The 25711-nt window shown below is 40.4% G+C and overlaps 1 protein-coding gene across 14 annotated transcripts in view; it reads left to right on the top strand.

Annotated features, from left to right (window-relative positions):
• TPK1 (thiamin pyrophosphokinase 1) overlaps positions 1-25711 on the top strand; it is a 214438-nt gene that overhangs the window by 20035 nt on the left and 168692 nt on the right. For all 14 annotated transcript variants that reach the window (XR_007375793.1, XR_007375794.1, XM_048939505.1 and 11 more), the window contains exon 2: positions 21119-21193. Coding sequence is in view for 12 of the 14 variants with exons in the window: in XM_048939505.1 (XP_048795462.1) it covers positions 21119-21193 (75 nt within the window). In the remaining 2 variants the exon portion in view is untranslated. The remainder of the gene's footprint in view (positions 1-21118; positions 21194-25711) is intronic.

Genomic DNA, 25711 nt, shown 5'->3' with positions numbered 1-25711 from the left:
GCAAAATAATGTTAGTTCAGTTTCATCATAACTCTAACAAAAATTCTGTTTTTTATTTTCTGGTGGAATTTTGCTGCCGTGAAAGATTTGTACTTAACCCAAATTAAATATTATCATAGAATCACCAAGGTGGAAAAGACCTGCAAGATCATCAAGTCCAACTGTCCACCTACCACCAGTATTTCCCCAGTAAACCATATCTCTTAGTACAACATCTGGATGTTTCTTGAATATCTCCAGTGACGGTGACTTCACTACCTCCCTGGGCAGCCCATTCCAGTGCCTAACCGCTCTTCGGAGAGGAAATTTTGCCCAATGTCCAAGCTGAATCTCCCTGGTGCATCTTGAGGCCATGTGATTTTTTTTTTTTAATTTTTTTTTTTTTCTTAATTAATGACAATAAATCATGGTAACATGGTAAATAAGCTTGCTGTTGATGCTGGCTTCAACTGCTGTAAGTGAGAAGTTCTGTGAGGCTTTGTATTAGATGAATGCATTTATAATTCATTTAGGTGATTTAAGCATTTTTTTCCAATGCCTATTAACAAAACATAGCCAACTGTAGTCAACAGAGTTACTACAGCCGATTTCTGTGAGTTAGGGATAAAGTTTTTAGTGGTCTCTTTCAATAAAGAGAAGCCACATGCCCCATTCCATTCAGCTTTCAGTACAGTACATGCATTTGTTGCACTCAAACTTTGGCAAGGAGTGAGAATTGAAATGCATGCATTGCATTAAACATGATTTTAAGTATGTGTTCACCTCAAGAACTTGTTTGCTTTTCTCAAGGATGTTATAGATGTTATCTTTCTTTGAAGTAGTATTTTACTCCTTTGCTACTGATGTACTGTGGTGTGCATTAACAGTACTATTTAAAGAGATATCTTTCTAAATGCTTGTTTTGTGAGTGTCTTTGTGTTAGATAGCAATTGTACAACTGTATTCTTGATAAAAGTTCTGTATCTCAATGGTTTTCCTGTTTTATTCCGTATTTTTTTCAGTTAAAAAAGTCTAGCTTGATGTTGCATACAGTTATAATACAGATTGCATGATGTTAATTATAAGTTGGTTGAAGATGGTGTTAAGTGTATTCAGAAAACAAAAAGCAGACATTTAATATTGGTGGTTTTTTTTTTCCAAAAATAAAGGGAACAAAAATTAGAAGGTGTAAAATATGTTAAAAACAGAGGAGAGAATCTATAGTTCATCAGTTAGTTTGAGCTTGCAATGGTGTATTCTGCAGTGCAAGAATGTGCATTGTTTTTCTCCTTAGAGATATCATATAATTTATCTTATAACCTGCATAGTGCTGCAATGAATCCTCTCTATTACCACTGTCTATTACTTTTTATAAAATTGTAGGAGAAAGGAAAACATGTAGAGACCTAGTGTAAGTAAAGAAAATGGATTTTTTTGAAGGATAAAGGAAAGGTGGTAGAGTTAATTGCATACAGTTCCAAGTAGATTTAGAACTAGCAGGAGGAAATAAGTTGTTCTGTGAAAACAGCATGAAATGTAATTCTGAGCAGCTGTCTAATTTATCAGCAAGAACAAACTGCTCATGTTCTTAAACTGTACTCAATTACTCTATCCAGACTTCTTTGATCTGTTCAGCCTGCTAGTGTGTGCTTACTCTAAAAACTAAGGGAAGTTTGCCAACCTTTTAAAGTAAACTGAAAGAATCCCGTGAGTTTTCTTTGCAGTACTTTTATTAATTTTTGAATGTGTATAGCTCTAAATTCAGTTTCTCTGAAACAGTTATGACCTAACAGCTCAGAGCAAAAAGCACGTGTTCTTGTGACTGATTTAAAGATATTGCTAAAGTGATAGGATGTAACATCAAGCGAACAGATCCTTTGCTATCAGAAATTACTACAAAACCTTATGATGAAAACTATAATGTACCAGGAGTCTGTTGGGAATGCCGCTCTGTTCCCTGATTGTAACAGCTCCTCCTGCACTGACTGGGGCTCTGGTTGTGTGTTTTTTCAGAACAAACTTTTTACCACTCTTCCATCTACGTTTGCGTTGGGATTTGATCAGAATGTATAAAATAACAGTGGAACTGTTCAGCCGGAATAAAACATGAAATTTCACAGAACCACAGAATGGCTGTGGCTGGAAGGGACCTCTGGTTCCGTCTACTCAAGCAGGACACCCAGGTGCATGCTTTTGAAGATCTCCAAGGAGACTCTGGAGCTTCTCTGGACAGCCTGTGCCAGGACTCCATCCTCTGCACAGCACAGAAGTGCTTCCTGGTGTTCAGGGGAGCCTCCTGAGTTCCCCTTTGTGGCTATTGCATCTTATCTTAGCACTGGGCACCACTGGAAAGAGCCTGGTTGTGTTCTCGTTGTACTCTCCCATAAGGGATTTATAGCCATTGATGAGATCATGCAGAGCCTCCTCTTTTCCAGCCGAACAGTCCCAGCTCTCATCATAACGGAGATGCTCCAGTTCCTTCATGATCTTGGTAGCCCCTCACTTGATTGTCTGCATTATGCCCATGTCTCTCTTCTTGGGAATTTAGAACTGGACCCAGTAAACCAGGTGCAACCTCACCAGTGCTGAACAGAGGGGAAGAATCACCTTTCCTGACCTTCTGGTGATACTTCGCCTAATTTAGACAATAACACCACTAGCCTTCTTTGCGTTAAGGGCATATCGCTGGCACATGTTCACCTTGGTCTCCCCCAGTACCTCTCAGTCTTTTTCTGCAAGGATGCTTTCCAGTCATTTCACTCCCAGCATGATCTTGTGCGTGTTATTCACTGCTTCAGATTATTCACATTCTTGTCTCTTTATTTTTTTGTAAAGTAAATTCTTTATATGGTTGTGATTTCTCTGCAGACAGATAAATGTTTTTTCAAGGCCTTGTGCTGTTCGGATGAATTAGCATAGCCTGCTTATTATTCTTCTGATATTTTCTGTGAAAAACTTGTGTATCTTTGTTAATGCTAATTGCGCCGGAGTCTTTTGGTGTTTGACCAAAAAAAGCCTTGCAAATAATGTCATTTTTGCAAGGGAAATGTAAAAAGCGTCCTACGGTCTTTGTAAATATAGTGCTTTTGAGTTTTTCCTCTGTAATTTAAAGATTATTTTTGCAGTTGAGAAAGAAGGTGACAATTTTGTTGGAAAAAAAATTGTTTCAGACACTTTTGTCTATATTAATCATGTGGCGTGGACATTTGGGGTACTTTCTAGAACAATTTTAGGGTCTTAGTAGAACTTTAGAACTAAGAACACATAGTTACATATTTGTGTGTGTGTATGTATACTGATAAACAAAGAGGTTTTCCTGTAAGACAGGTAGAAACATAGTCTGATGTTTCATTTTGTTTTTTCAGTGAAAACACCTTGTTACTAGCTAAACCTTGAATCTACAATTAAACCAAATGCCACTGAGAATATACAGGTAATAGTAAAAGGTATTGTCAGGTGAACTAGAGTTTGTAAGAGTGGTGCAGTATTCCCAGGGTTCCATGAGATGTACAAAGGTACTTTTCATTTTAAAAGCTGGAGTGGCACAAAATCAGCATGGTACAGCTGTACAGATAAAAGAAGAACTGTGTGACAGATCTCAAAAAACAGTAGTATACACATGCTTTTCAAGAAGTTTTTCAGGGTTTTGTACTTGTTCATATTTTGTCTGCAAAGGGAGAAATTATGAAATCATTATTGGGGGGGCGATTATGCACATGAGGATTGATGGAACAGGACATGTGTAGTGGAAAAGATGAGTAGCAGATGAAACTGTACCTGGATTTCTGGGTAAATTGCTCATAGGCAGATGGCTAAATTAAATACAATCCACTGTGTAAGTCTGAACTCTTGTTTTTCAAAAGGAAGCTGTTCAAGTAAGAAGTTCTGGAAGTGGTGTAGATGAATATGTGTTCACAGTAAGTGCTGTGGCAGGGGCTGTAATTGTTGAGAAAGGGCATGTCATTGAAGAAGCAATCTGCTTCCTCTGCTTTTGTCTTGTTCAACTTGTTCTAAAAACTGCGCATTCTTGTGTTATTAAACACAAGAGAAGAGCACTGAGAAGGGATGCGAGGAGAAGTATCACAGTAAGAAGCATAGATCAAAGAGAGATAAAGAGCTGCATTCATTTCTGTAAGAGAAGTTTGAGAGCGTGCTTCAATGTGATTGGCATGGCGAGATGCAGCATCTATCAAACAGACATGGCAATCCTGTGGGCTGTGTGAGGCCCAGCTCAGCTCCTGCTGCAGCCCTGCTGCCATGCTGAGCACGGTGGCCCAGCCCCAGGGCACTACGAGGGCTCAGGAAGATGCTGACAGATAGTATATGGCGCTACGCTCAACTTGTGAGGAAACTGTGCCCAGTTCTCAAAGATTACAATTTGAGAAGACGTTATATGAAGAAGTATGCTCCCAAATTCAGTGCGTGCCAAAGAATGGTTGGTAAAGACAAAATAGAAATGAGAAAAGTCTGCTATACAGCACAGTTTGTCATTTCCATTAGAGTTATTGATAATGAATATAATATTGTTGAAGAAATGATTTATTTGGTGCCGCTGAAAAACGCAATTAAATCTCTCCGTTTGTATGAAGCAGTAAAAAGAATACTATAAAGCTATTTTCTTTAACTTTTTTCAACATATCTGGTGTAACTACTGATGGTGCCCAGTGATGATTGGCAAAAAAGAGTGACTTTGGTCACATTTGGTAATGCAGTTACCTCCAGGAACTCACTTTTGATGAGACGTCTGCATCAGACATCAAGAAAATTAATGTGCAAAAACTTTAAAATTCTAGAAGTTCCTTAGAAGTATGGATGCTGACTGTGGGGCCCGTTTACTTTTCTGAAGGTAGGTGACTAAGCTGGTGTAAATGCTAAAAGGACTTTGCAAAGTAAAATCAAATATTTTATGGAATCAAAAAGAGAATTTGTTCCAGAACCTGAGTATTAAATGTGGCTCACAGATTTAGCATTTTTGATGGATTTGACTATGCATTTAAATGAATTAAGCGTGTGCCTTCAAGGTGAAAATAACCTCATCTGTGCTATGTTTCAGGCAAAAACAGCGTTTGAAATGGCAAATGATGGCAAACAAATTCATGCATTTTGATACGTTGGCTAAAATGTGAAATGTATGCAGCTCTGCTGCATGGAAACATTTTGATAAATTTGAGAATAGGTTTCAAGATTTCAAAAAAAAATTTTTTTTGCATGTTTGCAACTCTGTTTTCAGTTGGCATAAATATATTGCAAACATACAGAGTTGCAGTAGGATATTCAACTCAAAAATTTGGTCATGTCTATCAGATTACTGTCAAGGATGAAGCACAGGAAGAGTAATATTTCATCAAAAAACTCTGACAAACACCTTTAGAACTTACATCAACCAGTGCCATCGAACTAGCCTTATGTTTTGTAAAAGCAAGGTCAAAAATCCCACTAGTTTTGTTTTTGTTGCTTTCTCTTGTTCGTGTTTTAATAAATATTCATTAAAAAATAAGCTTAGGTAGGTAAAGTTTATTATAAGTTTTATGTGCGGCCCATGGCAGTTCCTGTTCTCTCAGTGCAACCTAGAAAGCCAAGAAATGGAACAACAATGGTGTAAAGGATATTAAGGATTTTGTGTTGGTGTAGAAAAGATTCCTCACCTCATAGCTTGAAACTTTAGGTGCCTTCACACCTACATGGCTTGAGTTTCATGTCTACACCTCTGTGATTGTTTCTGTCTGAACTCATGCAACATTGCTTTCCTACTGACTCACCTCTGGCACTGAGCATTTTTGCATATGGCCGATAATCTTTCATGCTGGAATTTCCTTCCGTGCCAAAGCTCCCTCTCCATTTCCTTTCAAACACGAGTTCTTGCATGGGGACCCACAGCTATAGTTCTAGACTAATGTGGTAAAAAGCAATGAAGCATCTTCACTGTTTTTCTGTACACGTGAGCAATTTTATTTATTTGTAGTGCAGATATAGTGGAGTAGAAGCAGAAGTTCTTAACCACGATCTACAAATGGCAAGTTCTGTGACTTCTCCTTTCTGGTGAAATTTTACACAAATGCAAGGCTCCCATCCAGCAGCCCAACCTGTGAGTCCCATGTGCAGGAGACGTTTCCCAGCATGAGGGTGGGTAAATGCCTTAGGTGCGGGAAGGGGCTGCACCTCTGGAGTAGTGCTGGACCAGGGACTGCCTTTTGTAGCTCATTTACTCGCATAGCATGCTGCAGGACTGATCAAGAGATTTGGGGCTGATTAGAATCATAGAATCATAGAATCGCAAGGTTGGAAACGACCTGCAAGATCATCTAGTCCAACCACCCTCCCATTCCCAGTACCACAAGCTACTAAACCATATATCGTAATTAGCAAACTAGCATATTAGCAAACCAAACATATATGCCTTACAGATACAACCCCGTGTTTTCATTTTTGTCTGTCGCCATCATTAGCATGCGTTCGCATTAGATTTTTAGTAACTGTGGCTGTAATCAGTGAATTAACATTCATATGAATATACAAGTGTGTAGAAAAAGCACAGCTGTAATCTCTGAAGATGTGATATAAGAGTGGATGCAAATTAGGCCGTGGATTTGCATCTCGATAAAACTGTGACGCAGAGAGAGAGGTGATGCAGTTCTGAAATAAGCTACAAATCCATGGTGAGTGTTTCAACTGCTGTTTCTGACTGCCTTGAAGAAGTCTCACTGTGCTTAGGAGAAGTGCAAGCAAATTAAAGAAATTGTTCTGGTAAGCAAGTTAGATTATTTGATAGCCTTTAAACCTTTTGTTTGTTAACTACAAATTCCAAAAATTTGTAGGGGTTTAAAACTGTTGAAAATCTTGATTACTAGAACTCCAGTTTAGCATCTTCTGTTCTTTGACTATTTGGGATTGGAAAAGGCACTATGTGTATGAAATACATATTTTCTCCATAAAATTGACTGAGCTCTTATGGAGTTAAAAACATTTAAGATTTGTTTGTTGTATTTTGATAGTTCACCTTTGATTACTCTTTAATCCTTTACCCACAAAATTGTTGGTCCTTACTGTTTTCTCATGCACTGGTAATAAGAGATGAGGAAAATATTATGAGTAAGCAGATTGATTTCAGTGCCAAATATTGTTTGTTTTTGTTTGTTTGTTTGTTTAGAAACCAATTTTGCAAATACTTAAGGTCTCTATAAATTTCAGTTAAGAAGGCGGCAAGCAAACAAGTTTTTGGCTTAATTCTCTAATTCTTCAGATTTGTGTAATGGGTTTCTGATATGCATTCCCACACAGAGACCCACCAGTTTCAAATGGACTTTGTACATTTTTGTTCCATGGTTTTCATCATAGTCTGAAGTTTATGGCTTACCTGGGAAGATAATTTCAGCCTCTTATTCACTGAGAGCACTGCTTCTCATGTAAATTGCTGCAAATCCCTTTACTTAGTGAGGCCAACTCTGAGATGAGAATAATGCTTACACACCTTTCTAAAGCGATTTCAAACCCAGAAATGGCAAAAGAAGTTTGAAGCACTATTATTAAACACAGTTTTCAGATAGGATAAGGAAGAAGAGAGAGAATTGTCTTTTGTTTTTTTGTTTTTCCTCAACATCCCTGCTCAGAATGTATTAACTCACTGGTGAGGGTGTATTTTCTGTACCTCTCTGGATCTGATAAACAGCTGATGTAAATCTTTTACAGTTTGCAGTCCTGTAGTTCAGTTTACGTAAGTTAAGCATTTCCTCTCTGAGCTGACCCAAATGTTGCTTAATGCATAAACCATCATTTGTGAAGGGGCCTGTAGAACCCGTTTCCTTTTTAGTAACTTCTGTTCTATGGGGGGATAGCTGTGGTATGGCCATTAGCCAACTGGCAGTTGTAACGCCTTATATTTAATTCCATGAAAACTACCATACCATGCTACAAGGAGCACAATAACACTGATGGAGTAAGCAGTATTTTTCAGCACAGTCCTCACCATTAGCTATGCGTTTTCGTCTGCGTTGAACAAGAGCCTACGTGCCACGCTCGTTAAAATTTGCACCAGCAGAGATGACCCGCTGTCACTTTAGCCACTGCTGAAATGCCACAACCACCACCTCACTGTGCTCACATCCACTGTTTGGTTTCCATAAAAGTTCAGGATGCCGTAATGAATGTCAGTGTAATTTTTTCGTCATTCAGTTCTACCCCTTTGCTTCATCTGTACTTCCACATCAGATGCCATTTTGTCATACAGCCCTTTTGCTGCCGTCCGACTCAAGGAACAGAATGTCATGGAATTTTGGCAGGAAGGCTCAACCTCTACTTCTATACCATCAACATCCACTTCTTGTGTCGTGGATGAAAATAACAAAATAGGAGGCATTACTTTTGGAGCCGCCCTTGTATTAGCAGTACTGTTTTGGTCCATGGAGCAGGTGAAGAAAGCCAGTAGTTTCTTCAGGCAGTCATATTAGAAAAATGATTAGAGTGAGAGGTAATGTGATATTGATTTTAATCATCCTTTCGTTTTTAAGCCTTTAGGATTTGCATTTTTAGGTGTAACTTCTTAGCTGTAAAAGCCAGAAATTTTCTTTAAATAAATGGAAGTTGATGGTGAGACTGTAAGTGGAACATTTTCAACACAGAAAATGTCAAAATCCCATTGATCTTTATATTCATCAAACGCTGCTGTCTGTTACTTTTGTTTCTTCCTGAAAATACGATTCAGACTGTGTCGGTTTTCTGCTGTGTTCTTGTGCTCACAACAATGCTGATTTGGCGGAGGTTCCAGTGGAGGACCAAAACACATTTTAAATGGAAGCAAGTGCAAAGCTCCCCTGAAGTGGATGACTGCCTTAGGGTTTAAATCAAAGCCTGTGCAACAGTGCCAATTTGGTGGGCTTTTTAGGAGTGGGTTGTGGTCACTGGCCTTTCAGACTGGGTGGCAGTGTTGAATGTTTGAGCTGGTTTTAAAGGGCAGCGATTAATTGCTGAGCTCTTCATACCTCCTTTCTGAACACCATTCTGAGACAGTGTGGAGCATTGCACGTTGTTTAAGAAACTTGAGGAAGCAAATAGAAAAAGCAGCTGGATACAAATGCAGTTCTGTGGAGGTTTTGAATGATCACAAAAGCTATTGTGAATTTGGACAGGATAGAAGTCTAAACAGCAGGATAAGCGTTGAAGGCCACTTGAAATAGTGAAAGAAACCAGAAGAAATCAGGGTGAAATTATTTTGCGATGGTCTTTTATATTAACTGCAGGAAAAGCAATAAATATATTTACAATATAAAGTTGAATATAGGGAACCTAAATTAGGTCTCAGAGAGAGATATTATTTATTTAAAAATGAGATGTTCACTAAGGCAGTCACAATGCTTTTCTGCTGTATGGATTTGTAGTTGTGAAATGGTTATTCCCCGTAACTCTTAATGAAGCTTGGCAGTTTTAGTATTGAAATTGAAGGAGCTGGTTGAGAAGAGACTTTGCTAACAGGGACCTCTCTTAATGATCCCAGAGCTCATCTTTGCTTACAGGCTTTATGTGGAAGAGAGGAAGAAATAAACAGTTGTCTTTAACCATATATGATCTGCATGTCAGAGAAAAGGAAAGTTAAGAGTTAGTGAATGTTGTGAATTTGTGGTCATTGCCTTTACTCCCTGCATCTGTTAGAAGGATTCTCGGGACAATCACAGAGGACTTTATCGCGTTCATTGCTCCTTACCAGAACCTTGCTCCTACCACCACCACCACCACTGCTGAGGCAGACTGTTGTCCTGACCTTTGCAAAAGCCTCATATGCTTCCTGAGTGTTTCAGGTGGCACTCTGGATTCTGCATCAGATTCTCCCTCCAAAGTTTAGAAAAATCCACTTTGGTAAAGCTTGAAGACTGAGAAGGAGGTATGAGCTCTGACATCTGGCTGGCATACAGCCAGAACAGGCTGCAGGTATTGCAGAACCATTGTATCATCATGGAATTACATTGAAGCATACAAGTTAAATCAGTAGGAGTTTTCTTATTGATCTCACCAATAATTCCAGAGGAGTAAATAATTGGTGGTTGCAGAGGTCACTTAAATAATTTACGTAACTTGTAAACTCAGTGAGCCTTCTGAATATGAAAAACAACTGACTCTGGAGTCCACTCTGGTTGAATGCTTGCTCTGTGCATGTGGACGCGTCCTTGATTACCAAGCAAGAGTTCAAGACAATGAGGGATACCATATTTCCTTGGAATGGCTGGGGGGAAATAGGAAAACACAGCTTCACAAACTTACGAAAGCAGTTAGGCTGGAATCTGTGTTTGATTTGTGATTTTTATTTTTATTTTTAAATATAAAATCATTTTGAGTAGTATAAGGGAACTTTTATTTTTAAATATTTGCTCAGTTGATGAGTAGAAATGTCATCTTCCTGCAGCTACATAATTCCTTTTTTCTCCGTTTCTGAACATGAGATGTTACTCTCTGAACTCACAACTTTGTTCTGGAGTTTAACCCCAGGAATATTGATTGAATTCACACAGAACTTTTAGCCACAGGGCCTAGGCTTGGGTGTGATAGTTAGACTGTGTAGACAGGGCAGTGGGAGAACTTGGTGTTTAGAGAGAGCACATTACTTCAGAAAAAAAGGTGCTGACCAGGAATCTGGCTGTAGTCAGTGGGAATACTGTGAGGAAAGGGAAAGAAGAGGCATCTAAAATATTGTTCTGATGAACTTAGTCATCTTTTGCTGTGTTGCAGGAAGTGATTTTCTCCTTTTGGAATTCCATGTGCCAAATCTTCTGAGAACAAACAGAACCACTCTGCTCGCCTGAAAGATACCTCACCAAACCAGAGGTTATGTTTTTGTCTGAAAGAGCATCGCAAAGGAAACAACAGTGGATATAATGTTCTTGTAAAAGCAATGAGGAAGTTTTTATTCAAGTATTTACTATGTAATGCAATTGTGAAGTACTCAATCGGTTATTTATTATGTAATACCATGATGAGTATTTATTCAAGGTGTGAAAGGGAAGTTTGGATAAGTAGACTGTGGAATAGACTGTATCCAAGCCAGTGGACTGCAGAGTCAAACTTCCACACGCTGTTTTCTTTTTATCTCTTTTCTTTTGAGCTCTTCTATGAAAATTATTCAAGTAATTTATTGAACTTTTGAAGCAGAGAGGGAATGTCTGCTTCCTTGAGAATAATGTCATGTGTTGTGGGGAGACAAGCTGTTTGACTGAAGAGGGATTTGGATGTGAGTTCCCTCTGGTAGAGGAGGAACCTGAGCGTGGGTCATCAGCTTCCTGAGGGACTGCTCCAATAATTAATCTGTGCTGGTAAAATGTATAGTTTATTCCCAGTTTTTAGAAAGTAGTTGATGCTGTGAAACCAAATCTCTGAGATTTGCTCTGAGAACAAGCACTTCAAATGTGCCCTTGAAATCAGATCTGCAGAGAAACATCTAGTTGGGGGATAGGAATGGTTCTAAGATTAAAGAAAGTATCAGCCTGTGTCAGCCTCGTAAATGCCAGGTGCATCTTGTTGCAGCTAGAAACCAAACCTTCATGTGCCAAGGAAATGAAATGTTAATGCCAGAAATGTCAGTGGAGTGCTTTGTTGCAGCAGAGCAACAAAATGCTAAGAAGTCAAGAACTTAGTTTTCACGTGAATCTTACACTTTATTCAGCACTCCGATATGTAAATCATTAGTTTTCTATGGAATCTTGTTATTCCTTTTAGAAGGCACAAAGAATATACTTTAGATAAGTAAGATAAAGTGTTGATATGCTATTCACAAAGCTATGCTTCTGAGTGTTTGCTTAGGGTTTTGTGTTCTGCACCAGCTTGCAAAAAAGACTGCTGAATACCTTCATCTTCGTTCTGTGCCTTCTTATTCCTTGATGTCGCCTTACTCCTACAGTGTGCACATTGAGCTGTCGCAGTAACTGAAGTTCTCAAATCATCCAGGGAGTTTGTATGCTGACTTTTATTCCTAGAAATAGAGACGTCCCAGATAGCAAGTGCTGTAAGTATAGTGCATGCAGACAATGTGAGAATGCATTTTGAAAATGCAAGGAGATGCTGTATTTGACATGACTATTGATTAGCTGGAATGGAAGCAAACTTTCTCGTTTTTTTTCAAGTTTTGGAACTTACTTGAATAGTAGTAATAATTCTGGGGGCACTGAGGGTCACTGATTCCCGAAGTTTCTCTAAAGTGAAGAGATTTTATTATCTTGTAAAGGGAAAGTGTTAAAACTGATTTATAATAATTCGTGCTGATTTTTCAGCTTGAAGATAGAATGGAAATTTCATTGATTTTCTCTTGATCTGTTTGCATTTTCACTTTGGTGCAGACTTAGACTCCCATCAAAATGATCACTGTGTAGATAAGTTAAACAAATTTACTGTAACAGTGTCAATATTTTTATGGCAAGTCTGTGTGTCCAATTCTTGGCTTTTTAAAGTTTCCACTTTTAGCAAGTTTGCTGATAATACAAAGCTGGGAGAAGTGGCTGATGCACCAGAAGGCTGAAGACAGGCTGAAGAGTTGAGCAGGGAGGAAACTTATGAGGTTTGAACAGGATAAGTGTAGAGTCCTGCACCGGGGGAAGAATTACCACACACATAAGTACATGTTAGGGGCTGACCTGCTGGAAAGGAACTCTATGGAGAAGAACCTAGATGTCCTATGGTGGACTATGGGTCCATAGTCATAGGTTGACTATGAACCATTAGTGTGCCCTTGTGGCCAAGAAGTCTAATGTTATCCTGGAATGCATTAGAATGAGCATGGCCAGCAGACTGGGGATGTTCTCCTCCTCAGCCTGTCTTGTAGGGGGAGGTGCTCCAGTACCCTGATCATCTTTGTGGCTCCTCTGGACCCTCTCCAACAGCTCTCTGTCTTTCTTGTACTGGGGGCTCCAGACCTGGACACAGTACTGCAGATGGGGCCGCACAAGAGCTGTGTAGAAGGGGACAATCACCTCCCTGTCCCTGCTGGCCACCTCTCTTCTGATGGAGCCCAGGATACCATTTGCCTTCTGAGCTGCAAGAGCACACTGCTGGCTCATGTTCAGTTTCTCATCCATCAGGACCCCAAGGTCCTTCTCTGCAGGGCTGCTCTCAAAGACTGCTTGGATTCCTCCAGCCAAGTGCCAAACCTTGCACTTTGCTGTGCTCAACCTCATCAGGTTCACCCAGGCCCACCTTTCCAGCCTCTCGAGGTCCCTCTAAATGGCATCCCTTCCTTCCACCATGTTAACTGCACCACTCAGCTTGGTGTCATCAGCAAATTGCTGTGGATGCACTCGATTTTGTCATCGCTGTCACTGATAAAGACATTACGGAGCACCGGTCCCAAGACAGAGCCCTGGGGGACGCCACTCATTACCAGCCTCCACCTGGACACAGAGCCATTGCTGACCACCCTCTGTCTGCGGCCTTTTAACCAATTCCTTATCCATCCAGTGGTCCACCCATCAAATCCACATCCCTCCAATTTGGAGATAAGGATGTGGTGGGGGATCACATCAAAGGCCTTGCTCAAGTCCAGCTAAATGACATCAGTCTCCTTTCCTTTGTCCACCGATGCTGTCACTCCATCACAGAAGGCCACCAGATTGGTCAAGCATGACCTTCCCTTGGTGAAGCCGGGCTGGCTGTCTCGGATCACACGCTCATTCCTCATGTGATCAAGCATGTCATCCAGGAGGATCTGCTGCATGATCTTCCCAGGCACAGAGGTGAGACTCACCGGCCTGTAGTTCCCTGGGTCCTCCTTGCTCCCTTTCTTGTCAATGGCAGTGGCCTGACCCTTCCTCCAGTCATCCAGGACCTCACCTGGCAGCCACAACTTCTCAAATATGAAGGACAGTGGCTTGGTAACCACCTCAGCCAGCTCCTTCAGAACTCTGGGATGCAGCCATCCGGCCCCATAGACTTGTATGCATTCAATCTCATCAGGCAGTCTCGGACTTGCTCTGCTCTTATAGTGGGGGTGGGGGGGCTGATAAGTGGCTTGGAATCACCTCTCTAGATTAAGTTACCTTAGTCTACACTTAAAGGCAAGGTTCCCAAATACAAGAGATACATCATCTTCCTAAGCAATGTATTCCACTTGCTTTCCACTCAACCTTTTCTTCATCTGTTGAATTCAGTTCTCCTTTTACATTTACTAGAGGAGGCACACTCGCTTTGGCCTGTCTCTTCTGGTCAATGTACCTGTAGAAAGTCTTCATACTGTTTTTCACATCCCTCGCTAAGTTCAGTTCTGCCTGTGCCTTGGCTTTCCTGATCCCACATCTGCAAGTCCGGACGGCATCCCTGTATTCTTCCCAGGTGACAGGCTCTTGTTTCCAGAGCTTGTACACACTTTTCTTTGCCCTCAGTGTGCCCAGCAGATCCTTGCCGAACTATGCTGGTTTCCTACCTCCTCTGCCTGTGTTCTTATTCAGAGGGGTGAAGAGCTCTTGTGTTCTCAGAAGGGCATCCTTGAAGAGTAGCCAGCTCTCCTCAACATCTTCTTTAAGGACAGCATCCCAGGGGATTTTGGCCAGTAATCCATTAAACAGCTTAAAGTTTGCTCTTCCAAGAGACATATTCTAGAGAATCTGTTTTAGAAGAAGGGATGGACTAGATGTTTGGATGAGACCACTGGAAATCTCTACAGTTCTGTGATTTTGTGATTGGTATCAAACTTAGATCATTTATTATCTCAGAAAGTGTCTGCAAAACACAAAGCTTAATATTTAGCGTGTATACTTAGAATGAGACAATTGCAGCAAAATACCTATGCTCTTTACAGAGCAGATTTGACTGGAAGAGACCTCTGGGTCCATCTGCTCCAACCCCTGCTCAAGTATGGTCCCAGGCTCATGTGCAGGCGGCTTTTAAGATCTCCCAGAAGGAGACCCCACAGCCTTTCTGGGCAGCACACACTGGGGCTCCACGCCCACAAAGCACAGAAATGTTTCCTGATAAGTCAGAGGTAACCACCTTTATTTCAGCCTATGCCAATCACCTATTGTCCTGGCAAGTGGCTCCACTGGAAAGACCCTGACTATGTCCTGATTGCGCCCTTTCTTCAGGGGTTTATAGGCATTGTGTCCAGTTGAACAGTCCCAGCTCTCTTAGCCTCTCCTCACATGAGAGGTGCTCCCGTTCGTGATGTTGGTAGCCCTTCATTGGAATGTCTGCAGTATGTCCATGTCTCTCTTGTATAGGGAACCCAGAAATGGACATAGCACTCCAGGTGCAGCCTCACCAATGCTGAAGGTGGAAAGGATCACCTCTATTGAAGTGCCGGTGATGCTTTGCCCAATGTAGCCCAGAATACCTTGAGCCTTGTTAGTGTCCAAGTCACTCTCTTAATGCCTATCTAAAATTTGAAATCTTGGGATTCAAGAAAGTCCACCACCAAGTGCCACTGAAGAGCAGAATGTTATGATGACTCTTGAATGACTGAAGCGTATCAGAGTTCAGTCTTGTTCAGGGAGAGTAAAACAAATGTTTAACCAGTACTAGAACAGGGAAGTCTGCCCTCCAAGGCAAAATACACATGCTATTAACGGTCCTGCATTATTCCTGCCAGATCATGGGCATGCTCAGGTTGTTTGTACTAAATACTTTGGCCTGATACTGATGGATAATGTAAGGCACCAGAAGGGGAGCAGGGTTCTGACTCGCCAAAGCAGCGCAATCAGTGTTCCCTTCACAATGAAAATGAGGGTTTGTATTGTAATTTCTGCAATCCACATACCGATTACTTGCAGAGTTACTGATTATGCCCCCACTATTCAAGAAACTTCCTCCATGGTGCTAGTAGGCCACACCACTTTGGTCCTGTGTACACCTTCCAAGGCCACTTAACTAGTTCAGGACTTTCAGAGTCCTTCCTGTAAATGACCTCTTTCATCCTTAGTTCGCTTGTATATGTTTGTCGACCTTCCATATTATCCCACATTGTTATTCCTTATTACTCCATTCTGAACAAGCACACCTCTTTCATTTGCCATGTAAGCTTACACACAGCAACTTGCCATTGTGATAGCATCTGGTTCTCATTGCCATCTCTAATGGCGATGTAATCCTTGCTGCATGGCTGGGTGGGGTGTGATGGAAGCTGGCTTTGACATCTCAGTGCCGTTAACCATAACACCTTCTGTCCCCATGTCCCATAGTCTTAATAACTGCAGAGGGACGCTTTCTCTCAGTTTTGTTTAAATCTTTGTACTAGATCCATTAATTCAGCTGCTATACATGGGTGAGCCGTACTATGTATTGCTATTTCAGCAGGTGGCCGTCCCTCAGTACGTCCCTCGTACCTGCTGGTCTTCCCTGGAAAGTTTTAGTTTTAGTTTCAGTATATGTCACATTTCTAAAGGTTCCAGTTGTACTAGAGCCTCAAGTTTTGTCACCTTTGTCATTTTCCTTGAGATTACATTAATAGATTCCAATTCACCAGGAGCATTTTCAATTTTTCTTACCTTTTCATCTAGTTATATTACAAGGATCCCATTGCTCCAGACTCGAATCATCTTTTAAGACTGTGGGTCATATTTTCTTCACTGGTAGACTCCTATCAATAGCTAGATTCCTACCTAGATAGAGCACCAGGTGCTCTATCATCAGTTCAAACCATGACTTAACAGTTCCTCTACAGTAACCTTTACAACCAAGTTTTTCAGTCCACACTGATAATTTCTGATTGTTGGCAAACTGCATTTAAATTAGAAAGTTTAATGAAAGAGAAATAACACCATAAATCGATTCAGTAGCTTTGCTTTGCTTATCTGTAGCAGCGCCCTCATCATTTTTCACTGCAGTGCGTGAATGTTACTTTGTTATCCTGTTTTCATGAACCACGTTTTTTTTTAAATTTCATTATGAGAGTTTCTCACTAATTATAACTTCTGTGGCATCCTTAGAATCCCCATTTCAGTGTTAATTCTTTCACAGTATAAGAAACTTCAACTGCTATATGGAGAACAGTCTCAGACTCTTGCTTAGCTGTCTTTTGTCAGTGTCAGTATTTTGGAACTGTGAAAAAACTCCATGTTCTGTCCCATATGCTTTGACATTTGAATAGGAGTGAAAGTTTATTTAGAAAAAAATGAACTTGTGGGGTAGAAATTTCCTGATTGGTGATACTTGAAAACAAATCACTCTTTTTAAAAAATCATGGAAAGTAGACCAATGTGAGAGCATCAATAAGAGTGTCTCTGTGCTGTCCATAAGGGAAGGAGTTTTCTGAGGGGTCATTTTGAGCGTTTCACTCAGAAGTTTGTTCTATATCTGGTCTCTCATGTACGTGATCAGAAATTCACAAGTCTCTGCAGCATCTTTTGCAAGGATCTTGATAAATATCTAGCTGTATTTCAACGAATGCAGGAATTTTCTGAAAATGCTGTCTTTCAGCTTTTTACCTATGTTAAATTCATGAAATACTTTTCTAGTGGCAAAATTCGTTTTCTTCCCTCTTTGCTAAATCTGCCTCTCTTCGTAGAAGATTCTTGGCTGATCATTGAAAGTGTGAGGAATGGCTCTCCTGCAGGCAAACAGTAAAACACAAAAAATATCGCTTAGCAGAAGGTCCTTTCTGAAGTCTGGGTGTGGAAGTCATATTTTGTTAGCACCTTGAGGCAGGACAGTATCTTAGCACAAGTTCCCTGGGCTGCTCACATCATTTCACGAATAAAGTGTCTAGCGGAGTTTTTTCCTAAAGGCTTCTTCATTTGAAGTAATTAAAGCTTTTTTTTTCTCCTGAAAATTCAGTAGCCAGAAGGCTCTGAGTGTGCAGAGTGGCTTCTAGAGATATTACTCTAAAATTGAAGGGAAGCAAAGAAGAGACATGTATTGCTTTACTGGCTACCAGACAAAACATTGCATTTTAGAATATATACACCTTTTGAATATTATTGTGGCAGACAAATGGCTTGAAGACTGGCATGTGACAAGGGGATGCCAATAAAAATGCATAATGATATTTTATATATATGTATTGCATAGCTAGATGAGTATAGTATGACAGAAAGAAGCCACCAAGGCTTTTAGAAGAGTAAATGAGTGCTCTAAAACCTACTAGAATTCTTGTGACTGAATTAAAGACACTAGTAGGCTATCAGGGAGGTTCACACCACCTTTGAGTAAAATCCTTTCTAAGCAACAATGAGAAAAGCTTTGTCAAAGAGTGCAGCTGAATAGAAGTAAAAAAGAAGGGAACTAACAGTTTCCAGAAGAAATGAGTTTGATCACTGACTGTTGCAGAGAAACACAAAGGAATTATTGGTTGATTTGCAACCTTGAAAAGTAAGGAAGCAGCTCTCTGTGTTGCAGCAGGATTAAAATGATCCAGCTTTACCCAAAGATTGGGAGTTTTCCAAGACTGCTTAAAGACTATGGCTGAGGTGAACAGTTTTTCTTAACCATATTTTTTTGCGTATAACTGGCTGTTGATGTAGCTGTGCACCTGTTATGTCTGTTATGCATGCAAGACTGTAAGATATAAATGCAGCAGCTAGGACAAGAGGTGGATGAGACTGGAAATTCCACATTGATGTAAATATCAAGAATAATCTGGAGTCACTGTATGGAGGAATTTACTCTTTTCTCCTTGTGATGTAGGTGAGTGAATTTGCTCAATCTGCAAAAGTTGAAGAGAATTACATAATGAAAGAGAAATTTACGTTAAAAATTGATGAAGCTGTGCAAAGGACCAACTTGTTCTACCTCTAAGAAAAAGCCAACAAAAACTTCTTCAGTGTAGATAGCCAGGTTTGGGGGCAAGTTACATTTTACTGCTGAATTCTTGCTTGCAGAATTCTCTTTCCCATTAGTCTGAACTGTGCACGGTTTTGTCAGTGGTTGGGTCAGACTGATAATTATGTTTGTTGAGAAAGGTAGATAGTTCTGGAGATAGGTGCTTCTTAATTTGTTAAGGGCTTTAAAGATAAGTGATCTTAAAGTAAATTTGCTTTCAGAGGAATAGGCAGTAGAGTGCTCGGAGCACTGGCAAAGTGAGCTCTTGTCAGGTTTTCTCAGATGTATGCTGCGTATTCCATCCATTGACATGATATTTGACATCAGCAGTTCCAGCTTCTTAATAGCTTTTATGGTAGTGGTTGTAAATTACTGCAGTCCAATTTTATTACTGTTTTGTATCTACCGAGGGCTGTGTCCTTTTTGCAGCTTTGCATTAGCTCACTGAGCACCATTAAAATATTGACATTTGACCCATTCACCCTTTTCAAAATAAATTTATTCCCCTAATTAAATATAAGATGAACCATGTTGGCAGAGAGGCAAGTGTAGGACTTGGAGAAGGTATTTGAAAGGAACACACAGAAGTTTTGTGTGGTAAACATGTAGATTTTTTGTGTGGAAGTAAAAATTATCATAGCACATACTGAGCTGGAAAGGACCAATGAGGTCCATGGAGTCCAACTCCTGGCTCTACACAGAAAACTGCCCAGAATTCAAACCCTGTATTTAAGAGCATTGTCCAAATGCATCTTGAACTCTGACAGCTTGGGGCTGCGAGCCAGAGAATGCCTGACATCCCAACCTTCCTCTGGTGCAGTTCCATGCTCTTCTCTCAGATCCTGTTGTCACCAGAAAGTTCAGTGCCTGCCCCTCTGCTCACCTCGTGAGGAAGCTGTAGGCTGCCATCACGCCTCCCCTCACTCTCCTCATCTTTGAGCTGAACAAACTGAGTGACCTCAGCCGCTCCTCATGCGTGTTGCCCTCTAGACCATTCCCTATCTTTGTAGTCCTCCTTTGAATGCTGTAATAGTTTTATGTCCTTATATTTTGGCACCTAAAACTGCACACAGTGTTCGAGGTGTGGCTGCACCTGCACTGAACAAAGAGGGACAGTACCTGCTCTCACCTGGCTAGCAGTGCTGGGCCTGATGTAGCCCAGGCATCTGAGTCTTCAGTACTGCATCTCTACTGGAGAACAGTACTGTTACTTCTGTTTTGCAGGTAAGGGAACTGGGGAATAGAAGACATCACTGGGGGAACCCTAAAAGCGATATACAAAATAGTAACACTCCAGTGTCCTGGTCCTCACTTCTTGCTGCTATTTATGACTTTAAGTATTGTCTCTTCCCCACCCTCATCCAAAGGTGTTCCTTTACATTCAAGAATTTCAGCACCTTTATTTGCCCTAAGTTCTGGCTTAAGCTTTACCTTACCTTTACCAGCCCTTGCCATACCTTTATCCTTTCTGCCTCCTGCTCAAAAGCCTGCAAGACTTTATAGTGATGAGGGTTTTCTTTTTTCAGTTGCCGTAGCTTCACATGACCAAATATTACTTCATTAATCTGATTGTTTAAGGATATGAAGCTCCAGAAGAAACTGGTGCCCCTATGTGATAATTAGGAAGTTACATAACACAATCCCAGCAGAAGGAACTGTAATAAGGGTGTGTATTTACTCTTCAAAGCCAAATTGTGCAGTATTTTAACTTTCTATTTGTAGATTTATTTTGGTTCTTCGCAGTGGATATACTGCTAGGGCAGGATGCTTTTGGATCTGGTTCAGACTAATGGAGTTCAGGTCACCAGGAAAACCAGTGAGACTTTTCTCTGTGATGTCACTTAGATAACATGGGCTAAAGTTTGCTTTTGCTTTTGCTAACCTTGATTTTAAGCTTCTTGGTCTTGACCTTTTGTTCTGCATTTGTCAAGCATCTGCCACAGTGGATGTACCATGATGATTAGAGCTTCTAGATGATAGGAAAATGTACATACAAAAGCCACTGATATCCCTAAGAGTTCTGCATTCCGCTGGGGAATGGATTATTGAACCTAAATTAGAAACAACTTCAGAGCTAGCCAAATCCTCCCCTGTTAGCGGAGGACATGGCAAAACTAGTATCAGCTAATGTTGTATCCAGGTGACACCAACAAGCAGGAGATTAAATGGTGGAGCTGTACTGATGGGCAGTCCTGTTAAGTGTAGCCTTCAGTGTATGACAGTCTCTTGTAAATGAAAAGTTTGTCAGTAAAAACTTGCAAAGTAAAGGGTATCTAATGACATTCTGGAAGCTTCTTTATCTTGAAAAAGATGAAACTTAAGAAGCAAGAAAATGAGTTTCTCTGTGACTAAAATGCAGCAAAAAGAAGAGGAGGGGAAAAATCAGTATTCTTACTAATTGGACTCAACATTTATCTTACAGGAAAGTTGAAGTTTTGCCTTCTGATTCTGAACCAGCCTTTCGACAGAAGTCGTTTTCATTGCCTGTGGAGCAAAGGTAAGAATAACTTACGTATACATATACATATATATAATTTGCTAATTTACTTGTTTGCTACCCAGCTAATAAACTTAATGTCTGTTGAATTGCATTGTGGTGATATCCTCTAAGGGCAACCTTCCAGTAAGGGTGTGGATTGGCAGAATGTGTCCCTCGTTGCTGAATGCAGTGAGTGAGCTGATGCAAATTCTGTATTTGCATCTTCTCTGTATTGCTTACATCAGTGGGAAGTTTATGAGCTGCTCTGTGAAAGGTTCTGTAGCTTTTCAGAGGCATCTGAGGAATGATCGTTGTTTTGATGACTAAGTATAGTATATCAGTGGTGCATTTAAGTGTCTGGAAGAAAGCATTCTTTAAAGGTCATCAGTGAAAGATGTAACTCTTAATCAAAATAAAATGAAGTATATTGATATTATGTTGTAAAATGTGAGGATTTGCGTGCGTGCCAGAAATAATGCAAATCAAATGTCACTACCCTTTTGCTTAATGTGCAGTGCTAGTCATCGTCTCTGGCATGATAGCTGCAGATTTACTGACATTGTGTGGGAAGAAATAAATTTTAAAAAAACTGGAGCTATTAATTTCTCCAGTGCAAAAATGCAGTCCTTCACGACTTTGTGTCAAACGACAGGAAACTTCTCTAACTTGTTACCAGTCTGGAGACCTTGCAGAGGGATTCCTTCTAACTAACTAGGGCAGTTAGAGCTGTTTGATTTCACTGTAGGCAGGAAGGAATTGGAGTAAGATATGAAGTTAGGAAGATGTATTCATGCCATCTAATTCCAGCAAAGCCCAAGTAGGTGCCTGTCTAGACACAGAAGGGAGAAAAGAAAGGAGAATTGCACAGGATGATTCAAAGCTTCTGAATGAGTGCTGTACCCCAGACAGGCTGGTCTTGACCTGCACTGTCCTCCACTCAGTGAAAGGACAGTCACACGTATTTGAGGAATGTTCAAGGTGTGATTTTAGGTATTTTTTTACTTGAGAAGATGCACTGAAATTACATATTCTGTATTAAATGCTGAAAGAAGAAAGAATTTTTTGACCTCATTAATTTGTTCCAGCTTCCCTCCCTTCCTGTTTTGAGGGCTGAGGTTGGAAAACAGACAGCAAACCATACTAGTCATAGAATGGTAGTATTTCTGTGCTCTGTTTTGTTAAACCAGACGTTTTTTTGTCTGTCCTTTGGAGTCCTCTTGCCATCAAACTTGCGCAGTGTGGAGTGCTTCTTAGTGTAACACTAATGGATACTAAACCATAGTAGTTCAGTGAGGGATTGGCATGAGAAGCTGAATAAAATTGGGCAGACTACAGAATGTCTTGCTTGACTTTACTGCCATGCGTTCCTGTCCTCTGAGCATATCTGCATTGGAAGTCTACTGGTCATGCGTATAGTTTTTTCAAAGTGTCTGGAAAAGTTAGGAGCAGAAGTCCTATTTAAGCTGGTAGAACTTTTGCTGGTAGGTTGCCTCAAGAGAGAGGTGGACATTTTCTGTCAAAGGAAAAATGAAAAAGGAAGGTAGTAACATAGTGAACCTAAAATGTTTTTTTTTTTTTTAAAGACATCTTAGCTTTAGTAACTAAGTCTCAGCTTTGAATCCACGACAAAATTCTGTTCATATCTGACTAGCCGATTACTGGAGGTGTCAGCAATCTTGTGCCTCCTGACATACTGACATACTTTGAAAAGCAGTATTTCAATCTGTGCAAATGTGCATGAGCTTCCTGTCCCAGAGTTATCTCTATCTGCGGCTGTGACAGAGGACAGCGGCCCACAGGCCTGGAAAAGAAGGAAAGAGAGAAAAAAACATTTACGGTTTATAGGCCAAGCTGGGCCAGCCTTGTGACTAATGAGACTGCACCCTGGGAGAGGGGAGAAGGGGAAAGGAAGGGAGATAGAAGATGGGTCCAAAAGCAGAGCAGTGGCAACAATCTGAGGAGAAACATTAATGTACTAAATGTGATCTCAGAATGCAAGATAATACAATACAGCACAGTGCAATTGGAGTTGAGGCCAACAAATCAAACAAAATATGAGGAAGAGAGTGTCCAGTTGACAGGCTACATCCTCTTACTTTTGTGTCAGGTACAGTCATTAACTCCTAATATTAGATAGCACTGTCCTAAAGGCAGGATGGATTAAATGTTGGAGAAGGATATTATGCAAAAGCGGAGAGCAGAGTAAAGTGGTAGAAAACCCCTGTGGTTTTACTGAAGGATTTATTCTGTCAGGTGTAGTAGAGAAATTGAAGACAGCATGTCACTAAGGGGGAACAGGTGAAGGAAAATAGTCTCATGATAAGTGAAGGTGATATGAAGAAACTGAATGCAGGAAGATGAGTCAGATAAAGAGGATTGAGAGTAGACTGCGAATAAACAAGTCTTGGGAGCATCAGTCAAGTCCTTCAGAAGTTCTCTGATTGTATCTATTAGTGTAGCCATTCTTAGTGATGGAAATTGTATGACTTTTCTCACAGTCCTTATCCTCACCGTGGAAAATATGTGGAAGAGACTGGGCTCTTAATAATTTGTCCCATGGAGGTGTGCATTTTTGTATCTAGGAGGAGCCTATAAGGAAGACATGATTCAGTGAGGCCTTACCTTCATCCTATCCTGATCATCACTGCTTGTGTCCAGTAGAGTGAAGGAGGTGATTGTCCCTCTACTTGGCCCTCATGAGGTCCCATGTGGAATACTGTGTCCAGTTCTAGGGACCTGAACTTTGGAAAGATGTGGAGGTTTTGGAGAGGGTCCAGAGGAGGACCACAAGGGTGATCAGAGGGTGGCTGGAGCACCTCTCTTATGAAAATTCGCTGGGGAACCTTGGCTTGTTCAGTCTGGAGAAGAGAAGGCTCCAGGGAGACCTCATTGCAGCCTTCCAAAATTTGAAAGATCGTGATCAGGAGGGAAATCAACTTCTTACATGGGTAGATAGTGACAGGACAAGGGGTAATGGTTTTAAATTGAAGGAGGCGAGAGTTTAGATTAGATATTAGGGGGAAGTTCTTCCGCAGAGAGGATGTTGAGGTGCTGTAACAGGCTGCCTGGAGAGGTTGTGGATGCCCCGTCCCTGGCAGTGTTCGAGGTCATGGTGGATTGGACCCAGGGCAACTTAAGACTAGTGGTTGGCAGCCCTGCCTACTTCAGAGGGGTTAGGACTGTATCATCTTTGATGTCCCTTCCAACCCAAGGCATTCTGTGATTCTATTTCAGTAGCCTTTGTAGATTCTGATTTATTTCCTTATTACCCAAAAAATTGTAAGGGAAAAGTATCTTGCTTACATTTGTTTGTAGTGCTACTTTGTAAGTGGTTCTAAATGTAAATACATCTTTAACTGAAATTGCTTTGTTGTATTTCTGACATTGTTTCTGTGTTAAGTTGGAAAATACTGAAGCCCATGTTTTAGTAGCTGAAAAAAGGTAAGTTTTATGGAGAGTAAATGAAAGTTCCCAAGATTTTGAATCTGCTCTTTAAATTTTTTTAATTAAAAACAAACAATTACTTATGCCAGGAATTTCATCATTGTCTATTAATGGCAAGTTTATCTATGTGTTTTTTTTTTTTTTGTTTTTTTTTTTTTTATGTCTCCCTAGTAAAGTAAGGGGCAGTATTACTACAATGCTAAGACCTCTTCTGTGTAAGATTTTTCTCAAGTTCAGGACCTGAATCTGCATCTTCTTTCTGAAAGCACTGCCCTTAAAAGCTGTGGTACTCAGATGGTCCAGAGATGGCTGCATGTGCTCGCTTGATGGCAGAATACTAGTTGGCTTTGTGCCGTGGTGTACTTTCCATTTTTGAAATGCTGACAGAGGTAACTGTAAACACAAAAAGTTATATTTTGAAAAATGAAATTATTTCAAGAATTGTAGTAATATGACAATGTTCTACAGCAATCTGATGAAGCGCCCATCCATGCTGTATTTCCAGAAATAGTAGAGTGCTGTTAAATAGCATCTTCAATTTCCTAGTGGGGAAAGATATATTACAGTAGTTTTTTTCCTTAGGTTTCATTTAACCTCTGGCTGAATGTTCTTTTGTCCATGGGTTTACTGCTAAATCCAGCTACAGAATTAAAATATTGGTTAGTCTCATGCTGCCTAACTGAAGAACAAGGCTATTAGACTTGTGCATTGTGATAAGAAAACTTGTCCATGGGTATTTTTCAATCAACAGCTGTGACACATTAGCCACTGTGCCTTCCTCAAAAGAACAATCTTTTTCTGCTCATAAATGTTGTCTAAGAAAGTTTTAAATCAAACAGAATGTTAGCCATTGTCTTGCTCCAATTTATAGGAGGAGAGGAGGTTCTTTGATATGTGTATACCTGGCATGACATTAAGAAGCAACGGTTCAAATGTTTATTACAGATCTTAATCAGGGATATGGAGAAGGGCAGGACGACGACTATTACGAATTAGGATGATGAGGAAGGGCAGGTGGGTGATAGAAAAGATAGGAAAGAAGCAAGAATTGCATGAAGCAGGGATAGTCACCACCAGGATCCAGCAGTGTCC

The sequence above is a fragment of the Lagopus muta genome, chromosome 3 (assembly GCF_023343835.1).
Source record: "Lagopus muta isolate bLagMut1 chromosome 3, bLagMut1 primary, whole genome shotgun sequence".
NCBI lineage: Eukaryota > Metazoa > Chordata > Aves > Galliformes > Phasianidae > Lagopus > Lagopus muta.
The sequence above is the reverse complement of the archived record's forward strand: the minus strand, read 5'-3'. Positions and strand labels throughout refer to the sequence as shown.